The sequence below is a fragment of the Hypomesus nipponensis genome, chromosome 15 (genome assembly GCF_054491055.1).
Source record: "Hypomesus nipponensis isolate SF chromosome 15, ASM5449105v1, whole genome shotgun sequence".
NCBI lineage: Eukaryota > Metazoa > Chordata > Actinopteri > Osmeriformes > Osmeridae > Hypomesus > Hypomesus nipponensis.
This window is the reverse complement of record NC_140375.1, coordinates 15,491,311-15,502,167: the sequence shown is the minus strand read 5'-3', so window position 1 is coordinate 15,502,167 and position 10,857 is coordinate 15,491,311. Positions and strand designations below refer to the sequence as shown.

General features: G+C 48.7%; 1 protein-coding gene across 4 annotated transcripts in view; it reads left to right on the top strand.

Annotated features, from left to right (window-relative positions):
* Positions 1 to 276: 276 nt before the first annotated feature.
* The window catches only part of ryr1b (ryanodine receptor 1b (skeletal)), a 61,511-nt gene continuing 50,930 nt past the window's right edge, over positions 277 to 10,857 (top strand). For all 4 annotated transcript variants that reach the window (XM_084673487.1, XM_084673486.1, XM_084673485.1 and 1 more), the window contains exons 1-3: positions 277 to 574; positions 9,557 to 9,676; positions 9,769 to 9,870. In XM_084673487.1, coding sequence (XP_084529613.1) covers positions 527 to 574; positions 9,557 to 9,676; positions 9,769 to 9,870 — 270 coding nt within the window. In that variant the 5' untranslated portion in view covers positions 277 to 526. The remainder of the gene's footprint in view (positions 575 to 9,556; positions 9,677 to 9,768; positions 9,871 to 10,857) is intronic.

The window sequence follows — 10,857 nt, the reverse complement described above, 5'->3', positions numbered from 1 at the left end:
GGGAAGGACCTGGCTGTGGGAGGGAGGGGCTACCTTCTACTAACATGGCTGTGGGAGGGAGGGGCTACCTTCTACTAACATGGCTGTGGGAGGGAGGGGCTACCTTCCACTAACATGGCTGCGTGGCTGGGGCAGTGTGAATGTGTAACAAGGTGACTGCCCCTCCTCTCCTCCTCCCCCCCCCCCCCCCCGGGGGGATTGCCCCTCCTCCCCCCTCCCCGGTGGGATGCGATGGGGGAGAGAGACTGGGCTGCCCGTCACTCTCTCTCACACCACCGTGACAGCCACAGGACACATGCTGTCCTCCAGCACACCCACACACAGACACTGAGGAGTCCGAGGGACAGAGAGAGAGAGAGAGAGAGACAGAGAGAGAGAGGGAGGTGTAGCGAGGAGTAGCGAGGAGTGAGGTAACAAGGAGTGAAAGGTTGCAAGGGGAGGGAGGAAAAAAAAATAGAAAGAGAGAGAGAAAACAGGAGGATTTTGTGGTTTCTTCCGAGGAGCTGCAAATAACCATCGGAGAAGGATGGCAGAAGGAGGAGACGGAGAGGAAGAGATCCAGTTCCTGCGCACGGTGAGTGCTGCTCGCTCACTTTCTCTGTTGGAGTCGACCTGCACTGAGATTCTGGATTGGGGGCGAGGGGTGGGGTGATGTGTGTGTCTGTGTTTGGGGGTCGATTACAGGGTTAATCATCTCTGGATGTGAGCATGTTGTTTTGTTTCGTGGGGCAGGATTTGCATTTCAGTTACCTGTCTCTGTTTGTCAGAGTGCCATACGGTTTTTGTTACGGCCGAGGACGTCTAATTGACCCAAATCTCAGCAAGTTGTCCTTCCGTGTATCGGATGGCTCTCACAGTTCCTCATGTTTGTGAATGTTGCTGTTCTGGCATCGGATATTTCAGTCAATCTCTAGTTGCAGTTTTTTTTCTTCCAACCATGGCCCCCTTCTGTATTTAGTTAACTATTTTTGTGGCCCGAATGTGCTCTGACCTGCTTTTTATTCTCGGCCCACGGTGACTATGGCAATCATGACATCTGGAATTTACCTCAAACTTCCTAATTAGTTCAGAACGATGATGTAGATGGGAGGTTTTCTTAAGGTCTTTCTTCAATGACTTCTAGAATGTTCTTCCTAATGGAGGATTTTACATTATGGGGGTTCGAGCATGCGTGCGTGTGTGTGTGTGTGTGTGTATGGATAGACAGGGGCCGGTGCATCTGTTAGCATCGTTATCTATTTATATCACAGGAAAGGGGAGACTGGCAGCCAGCAGGGGGACAGCTGGACACAGCCCAATGGCTGCCTTGGAGGGACACACAGACAGACAGACAGACAGTGAGACAGTGAGACAGACAGTGAGACAGACAGACAAGGAGACAGACAGACAGACAGACAGACAGACAAGGAGACAGACAGAGAGACAAGGAGACAGACAGACAGACAGACAGACAGACAGACAGACAAGGAGACAGACAGAGAGACAAGGAGACAGACAGACAAACAAGGAGACAGACAGGGAGACAGACAGGAAGACAGACAGGGAGACAGACACTGAGATCCAAACAAGACACACAGCACGAGGCCTGTACCGGCAGGGAGCAGATGAAGATCAATATCCCTTCAAGGCCCAGTGACAAGGCTGTTGTAACCAGTGACACTGAGAGAGACCAGGAGACACAGAGATACTTTTTGATGCAGACAGACCCATCAGTGCAAATCAATTAGGACAAAACACTCGGGATGTCAAAAGATCAAAGTTTTGCACTGTTGTGGCTGGCCTAGTCTGGGTGCACCAGCTCATCTCTCTGTGTGATAATAGTTACAGGTCCAGCAATACAAGCACACGCTGTCTCGCTTGGATTACCAAGCGAGACAGAATTCCTGTCAGGTCCATGGGGTCAGCTCAGACATTAACACTGCTGGCGTTCTTAGATAATAGAACCATAAACAATCCCGCTTGTTTTCTGTCTGACTGGCCAGAATGGGAAAGTGTAAATTGTGAGGTCACATCCTGTGCATAGTTCTACCGGGGAGTAGCCCAAGAACTCAGATCAAAAGGCAAGGCATTCTGCAGGACAGCTGGGGGATAAAAAAAAAAAAAAAAAAACATTGCCACAGCCTGTCAGGGATAGGTTGAAGGTGGGACAATGATATGCCCTGCTGGGGCATCCCTGAGCAAGGCATTGCATTGTCTGGTCTGACTGCAGGATGAGTAACAGTGTGATCTTAGTTAGGGGTCCTCAGTCATCTGGCAGGAAGAGGGGGACAGAGTCTGCTCCCTGGATGGCAGACTCTGCTCTTCCCCTTCAGACAGACAGGCCTATCATACCTAATGAGGGGATTGTGATAACGCTGGTGTTAATCCTCCTCTGTCTTCCTCTCCTTGTGAGAATGATCTGGAAACAGAGGGAGCTGAGGGAGGAGGAGAGAGGAGGGAGGAAGAGAGAGGGGAGGAGGGCTGAGGAGGGAGGAGGAGACAGGAGGGAGGAAGAGAGGGGGGAGGAGAGAGGAGGGAGGAGTAGATAGGAGGGAGGAAGAGAGAGGGGGGAGCAGAGAAGAGGGAGGAGGAGAGAGGAGGGAGGAAGAGAGAGGAGGAAAGAGGAGGGTGGAGGAGAGAGGGAGGTGCCATGCTGCTCTAGCACTCAGTGTTCTTCAGAACTGTGGCAGACTATTCTGCCTTTTAAATACTGTTAGATCAATTCAGTTCAACCCCAGACGAAGCAAAGGGGATTGCTATGCATACTGTACATCTTCACCAGAGATTCTCATCTTCGTTCTCCTTTTTACAAAGCCTCTCAAACTGTAGACGGCTTACTCAGCAGTGCCAGTGAATTGAAATGTCGCGAAATTATACAACAACCTGTCAGTTGAATAACTCATACAGTACAATGGCTTATCTGAGAGTGCTGGGGTTTGTCTATGCTAGGTTCTGTTTGCGCTTGGGCTTATTCATGATGTCTGTATTCAGACAGACCAGGTGTACAATGTAATAGCATTACTGTCTGTTATCCTACATCTAAAACACCTAGCGAGTTTGACAGTTAGCCCAAATGTCCTGTCTGAGACACTTAGCTTAGCTCACAAGAGGGTCTCCTAGCTTGCTGTAGTTAGTCTGGATTACCCTGTACAACTGCCAGTGAGGACAAACACGAAGGCTAGCTGTAATTCTCTTTCCCTGTTGAAGGAATAAAAGCTGTGTCATTGTTTTGCAAGGGCTTAGACAGTATAGGTGTGAAACAGGAGAATTAGAAGGGCTCTTCAGGTTCCAATCTATAGCAGCAGTTTCTTTTTATAGTTTGCCACTATAAGCTCCCACACTCAAGGGGGAGAGAGAAGGAGAGCCAGTGTCCTACTTGCTGGCATCCATTGGGAGGGAATGTGTGTGTGTAAATGTGTGGGTGTGTGAAAAGGATACACAGTGTTTCTGAGGGATTGTTCTGATTGGCGTCAACTAAATCCTATTGCTTGGCTTGAAGGTCTCTTTCAACATCACTGGCTGTGATAACGTGTCTGACATTCACAAAGCATCATTAGAACACGTTGCTGCCACAGCCCGGTCCTTCCCTGTAAAACTCTGATAATTACTCACACCACTTTTCCTGTCACACACCCATTTCATCTAGCCAACAATCAAAAATGATCTATAAATGGCTTTTCTGGATACATTAATTTCTCTACTCCGGAGAGGGAGGAATGTTTGCTCGCAACAAAATGCGCGTGCAAAGAAATCTACGACATTCATTATTATTGCGTGACACACATGCGGCGTTCACAGAATACCCACTGGTGTGTGGCTGTCCATATTAAACAAAGACGGTTCGTCTAAGAGTTTCCTAATGAGAAGAATAGTACTACTAGTATAGTAGTAGTAGTTCTACTCTAAGAGTAGAGACGAGGAGAGGAGTAAAGAGGAGAGGATGGGAGAGGAGGGCAGAGGATCGGGGACAAGCAAGGAGGAGAGGAGGAGGAGGAGGATGGAAGAGGATGGGAGAGGAGGGCAGAGGATCGGGGACAAGCAAGGAGGAGAGGAGGAGGATGGAAGAGGACGGGAGAGGAGAGGTGTTGGGACGGTGTGAGCATGCCCAGGCTTATGAAGTGCTGAGCCCCAGAGATGAACACATCCACACTGGTCGTCTACGAGGCACCTGTTAGCTTGGCCTTATTTGAACGCCACGGTGACATGGCCACAGCTTACACAATAAACAGGTGGCTCTGTAGCCAGGCCGCCCAGTTGATCCCTACAAAGTCTCTCCCATCCACAAAGTCATGTCACTTGGTAACGGAGATCCTACCCACGGTGTGGACAATTCGTCCTCTGCAAAACCATTACCCTGTGTCAACAAGGCCATGAGCCCTGTGTGTTTGTGGGTGGGGAGTGAATGTTGGCTAGGGTTAGGGTTAGGCTTCTGTTTGTTCTAGGTTAGGTTTGCGATCCATGAAAGGTTTTGGTTTGTTTCGTGAGATGAAAGCGCCGCAATGGATTCACTTTGGGTCTTTTGTGTCAATCGCCTGCTCGGAGTGAAAAACAAGGTCCGTTCTGAGTTTGTTGGTTCCAAGTTTGTGATGGATGAGGGTGAATCATCATTTCAGCCCCACTGGAATCATTTATTGATGAAGGCGTTTCCTCAGATGTGTGCCAGTAGCAGTTCCTGTCAGACAGTGACATCCTCTCACCTGTGGTGATCTGTGGGACGTTTCTAATAACGGAGGTGTTTAAGAGGAGGTTATTATTACGTTTGATGGAATAGGAGCCAGATGAGCTTCCTATTCCTAGGCTACAGACTCCTCTGCCTGTAGCCTAGCTGCTACAGTGCCTCATTTAAATTCAGAACCTCAGCAGAATTCAAGATTCAATGTAGTGTAATTACTTTTACCATTGCAGCCTAGCTGTTTTGGATTAGCTGTAGGCAACTGTCAGGATCTAAAATCGCTTGTCTTTCCTTGAAAGCATTTCTGGTGTGTTCTTCAACGGATTGCATTCTTTCAAACGGTACGCCACCGCAAACCATACATTTATATGGGTGTTTATGCAACCCAAATGTATTTGATCAAGTCTTGCTTATCATTTGTCTTATATTCAAATGGAAATGGCTCTCTGGAAATTCTGGGAAATTCAAGTTTTTTTTATCTGTTTGGTTGAGTGGGACTTAGCTTGTATGTTTCAGTGTTTCAGTGTGGATCTGTCTGCAATCAGTGACACAGGCTTGTGGTCCTACTGAAAAGGTTCTCCGAAGGCCTTCTCCAAGAGATCCTCCTGACTATCTGCAGGTCAGCAGAAGGGGGGAATGTGAGAGTGACAGGTGCAACCACCAGAAATAGACACTGAGGAGTGGGGGTGGCCCAGAAAGCAGAGGGTGGGGGGGGGGGGTGTGTGGAAGGAGATTGGGGAAAAGGGACAGAAGACAAATAATATACTCAATTAAGGTTTTGATGAAAGAGGTAGACAGATAAATAGGGAGGCTTCTGGAGAAAGAAAGAGAGAGAGAGAGAGAGAGAGAGAGAGAGAGAGAGAGAGAGAGAGAGAGAGAGATGGAGGAACCTTTTAAACTCTTTAAAGTTTTGCCAATCGCTTGAACTGTCAGTATGGGACTTCCTTACATTAGTATTTTATAGTATTATATATTATCTGCAGTGTCTGGTTTGTAGGATCTGCAGTACTTAGCATGGCTACGCCCCTTGGCTTGGCGGCCGTGCTTGAAGTATTAACTGACACCATGCTACAAAGTTCCCCAATCGCATAACATAACTGTTTGCGCTGCACTGATGTAAGAGGAGTAAAGCGGTTCTTTACAGATGGTATTTCAGGGGTTAGAGGGGTGGCAAACCTCTCCCCCTGCTGCTCTCATCTCAGGTAGCAGTCAGACCTCCCACCTACCTTCAGGTGACATTTTGGAGACCAAGCCATTATCCAGAATGATACAGGAGAGAGAGAGCGGGAGAGAAGGGGGGACTGTGTGTGTGTGAGAGAGAGAGGATGCAGTAATATTCCCTTTTGATCTGTCTCAGTGGGTGGGGGGTGTGGGGGGGTGGGGGCGGACAAAAGCCTCTACAAAGGGTTTCCCCCACCCACCCACTACCCCCCCCCCCCCCGGCCCCCTCCAACCTCCTGGTCCATATTGACCATCAATCCTCCACCCCCGTCGGCTGTCCCTCCCTCACTCTGTGTCGGCCAGGCGGCGGTCGATGCTGGACAGGGGGTGGACCGCATCAGCACACTCTGACCGGGGTGGCTGCCAAAGGCTGGAGCCCACTGGAGCTTTGCTGCAGTTGTCTGACACATTTAAATACGGGTGTTAATGTGAGATAAACATTCAAAAAACTGACCGTAAAAAAACTAACAAATCTATATTTGTTTATGTATTGTAACTTAAATCGCTGCTTAAGTCTCTGGATTTAATGGGCCACGGTTTGGGATCCAGTTGATCCGCAGTATATCAGAATATATCTTGTACAATCTGAAGAACTTTCTGGAGCCTGGTCCCGCGTCAGCCCTCTTCTCGACCTTGCCACCGTCCTTCCACACAACGCTGCGATTGTCATTTGTAACACAAACTCTGTCTGTCCCACATAAGGAATGATGTCGCCTCTATAAACAGAGCTGGGGTGGTTGATGCTGAAAGGGCGTCTGCTGGTTCTCCTGGTGCCAGCAGAGCATCATGGGAAGACTCCGGGAGTATACCCCTCTCCCCCTTTCATCTCTGCTGTCAAATGTTGAAATGTTCCCAGGGGTTTGGCCATCCTGGTTACTGATGATAAACAACCAGGCACTCCTGTACACAGAGCCTGGAGCGGGCACACTAGTGTTTCTGGGTGGCAGGGTGTGTGTGGGGGATGTGGGTGCGTGTTCGACGGAGGATACTGGTGTGTATGTTCATTTGAAACTCTGTCAAATTGATACGTAATTGGTATACCCCTTCCATCTCACCCCAAATACCCACACGCTCAAGTTCTTGCACCGCCTGCTCCTAGTATGGGCTGGCTGTAACTTGACACCACCCACCCAGACAGCTAACCACGATGTGACTACACCACGGTAGAAAAGAAGTTCAATAGGTCAGAAGTCCGACTCTTTGTCCAAAGCCTTCTGTCTCTCCGCACGTCTTACCTGTCTTTAACTGATGTGGCCTGTGACATTGACACATTAACACCTCGCGGGGTGGGATTCAAACGGAGCCAGGCCCGTCTTTCGTTTGCCAGGCTAGCTCTATTAATACCAGGGTGAGTTAAGCCTCCAGGTTTGAGGGCAGTGTCTCGGATTTTCAGGTGCGTGGCCACGATGAGCCTGGCGCTGCATGACTCGGAAGGACACGGCGACTTTTACATTTACATTTAGTCATTTAGCAGACGCTCTTATCCAGACCGACTTACACTAAGTACAGGGACATTCTCCCTGAGGCAAGTAGGGTGAAGTGCCTTGCCCAAGGACAGAAGGTAATTTTGCACAGCCGGGAATCGAACGCGCAACCTTCTGATTACTAGCCCGATTCCCTAACCGCTCAGCCACCTGACGCCCCGCTTGTATAACGACAACACAACAGAGAGTTGGGGATTTTGCTTTGGAACAGTGCACTGTACTCTGTCACCTCAGGCTTATGTCAATCCATGTTCAATGTCCTAGGGTTTTGGTTTCTGTATATTGTGTGCATAGAGATTAGAGATGGTGCTGCATGGAGAGATATGGGTTTAAATTGGTGTCTGAATCACTGTTTGAGATTTATCATTTGTTAAACATTCCGTAACTGCACTTTTGTCTCTTATCCAAAATGGGATTTGTTGACTAATTCATTATCCTGTAAAACCACAAGCCTGATATCCCTGACTCTGTCTCCCTGTCTTTTCTGCTAATACAACTCTGCTGAGGTAACTGAAGCCAGTCAAGTTTGCAGTATGAGTGTGTGGGAGTGTAGATCTTCTCTGAAGAGCTGAGTGGCTAGCCAGGCTACACAGTACTGCAGCTCTGGTGTGTGTTTGTGTGTGTGTGTACTGTGTACTATCCTCCGTGTCATTTGATCATCCTGGCTGAACTGGACTGTGAGTCACATAGCGTCAGTCTGCTTTTAGACCACAAACAGCCTCATCCCCATATCAGGGTCTACTTCCAGACTACAGCTGCACTGTACTCAAAACAGACCCAGTTCAGCCCAGTTCAGCCCAGTTTAGCCCTGTTCATCCCAGTTTAGTTCATGAAGTCCAGCTAATTTCACGCTTCCTCAGCCCAGCGCAGCCCTGTATGGCTTAGGTCAGCTGAGCCAACCTCAGTTCTGGTGTCTGTTAATGCCTTCTGTCCTCTATATTACTTTGGTTACTTTTCGCAGTTTGATGTTTTTTTCCTGATGAACAATGACTAAAGAGAGACGTGAGGGGGGCAGAGCAGAGTCCATCACTCCTGGGTGGTTGTCCCAGCCAGCAGTGTCGGTGAAGAGGAGTAAGTGGGAAGGCTGTGCAGCGTGAAGTGGCTGGATCACATGCCGTATGTTGAGGTTCTTGTTAGCACAGAGGAGCCAAAGCCACTTGACAAACCATGACTCATTTTTGTAACTGCGAGATCCATCGCAACATGGAGAGGGAATTCAAAATATCGACAAGTTAGATGAAAATAAAAATGGTAAAGACTCTGGTTGGATGGTAAAGACTCTGGTTGGACTGGTTGGATGAACGCAGTAAGCGAGGTGAACTTGAAGGGATGGATTGTGGCAAGGCTGCCAGAACCTGAGGTGGAGAGGAGCAGAGAAGGTTGTTCCTCTTTCCACTGAGAGGGGGGGGGGGGAGAGGAAAGGACAGAGGAGACAGTTCTAGGCTGAGGCAAGATAAATGATACGCTAACTAAAGGAAGAGGAGACTCTGTTAAGCCCCAGGAACAGAGATGGCTTATGGGTAGAGGGGAGGGCATGTGTTGTGAGGTCTCTGGCCGACATCCCTTTTCAGCCTGAAAACTTTGACTCTGTCCCCTTAGCGTGACATCAGACCAACTGTCACTCATCCAAAACAGCAGATCAGGACCTAGAAATGCTGAGAGAGAGAGGGGGGGGGGCAGAGAGAGAGAGATAGAGAGGGGGGTGGGGGAGACAGAGAGGAAGGAGAGAGAGAGGAAGGAGAGAGAGAGAGAAAGGAAGGAGAGAGAGATAAAGAAGAGAGAGGAAGGAGAGATAGAAAAGATGGAGAAATATGAGGAGAAAGAATTTAAGAGGAGCGAGGAAGAAAGAAAGATGAAGAATGTTAGCAGAAAGACGAAGACAGAGAGAGCGAAGGGGGGAGGGAGATGGATAGACTTACATAATGAGTGAGTGGAGAGAGCAGCTGGGAATGCTCTGTGTCAGGTGTGGGTTCGTGAGGGGAGCGGGAGGGGGTGTTTATCGGTGAATTTACACCCATCTCTGGCAGGCCTGTGGCATTAACAGGGAGCCACAAATGACTGACTGTTAGCATTCTGCCTGCTTCATTTCTCTGTCACTCTTATTAGTGCTACCCCATTGTGAGGGGCTGTTGGCAGCCACCGGGGCAGGCGAAGTGCTCTAACTATTGTGTGTGTGTTTCTCTTCCTGGGGTGTGTACAGGATGACCAGATCGTGCTGCAGTGCACTGCGACTGTTCTAAAGGAGCAGATCAAACTATGCCTCTCCTGCGAGGGCTTTGGGAATCGTCTCTGCTTCCTGGAAACCACTTCCAACGCCCAGGTACGAGCAGTGCCCGTAAACAGCCCTCACCCCCGCGACTCCCCCCACGCACCCAAGTGCTTAACCACCCCATCATGGGCTCTCTTCCCCAGAATGTGCCCCCAGACCTGGCCATCTGTGCCTTCATCCTGGAGCAGTCTCTGTCAGTGCGTGCCCTGCAGGAAATGCTGGCCAACACCGTGGAGATGAATGAGGTAAGCACAGAGGGATGCATGTTGGGATGGATTGATGGATAGATTGGTAGATGCATGGATTGATGGATAAATGGATAACCTGTAAAATGAATGGACGGATGCATAGATGGATGAATGGATGCAGAGAGTGATGGTGGGAGGGATACCTGGATGGAAGCATGAATATGATAGAGGGGTGAGATATAGAAGATGATTTTGTTCAAAGAAGCATGACTTGTGAAACGTTGGGACTTTTCTTGGCTTTTCTGTGGTTTCAGGTTTGTTTTGGTACATTAGCGAGCAGAGACACAAGCCATATTGTCCGATAAGAACAATCTAAGAAAAATAAATGTTCCTGTCATGTTAGCTCTCACAGAAAATACCTTGTTTTCTTACTGGTACAGTATGTTTCCATTGCCTCCCGTTTTCTGAGAAAACCTCCATACAACACTTGTTATAAAGTAGATGCATCTTACAACTCCAGACCACAAAGTCACTTTAACTATTGTTTCTTTCTTTGACACTCCCACCCCTCTCTCCCTGCCAACCAGGCAGTCGATTTGGACAAATGGGTATGTCTTTGCACATGTCTCATACCCTGTAACTTGTTTCCCAAACCAGAGCCCCCCCCCCACACCCTCTCCTTTCACCTCATACACCTGTTGACGCAGTGGCTCTGTCTTCCACCTGTCTGTGTTTTCACAGTAGGACCCTCACCTGGGAATCAACAATACAGAGAGCCTTAGTATAACATTCTAATAGACATAGCAGTGCTTGCACTTCTCTAGTCACTTACTGTCACCGATTGCAGCTTCTACAAGCTCCTTTACTGCTTCCTTTACTCATTCATTCATCTACATCATTCAGTCACTCCATTCAACTGTATTTCATGCATCACCACTGACACCTCTATTAACCCCTTCCGTGCCTGTCATAATGGCATGGTTCCCTACCTCTGGTCACATGTGTTCACTTGGATTAACCTCGCGTTCTCACTTCCTCATTCCG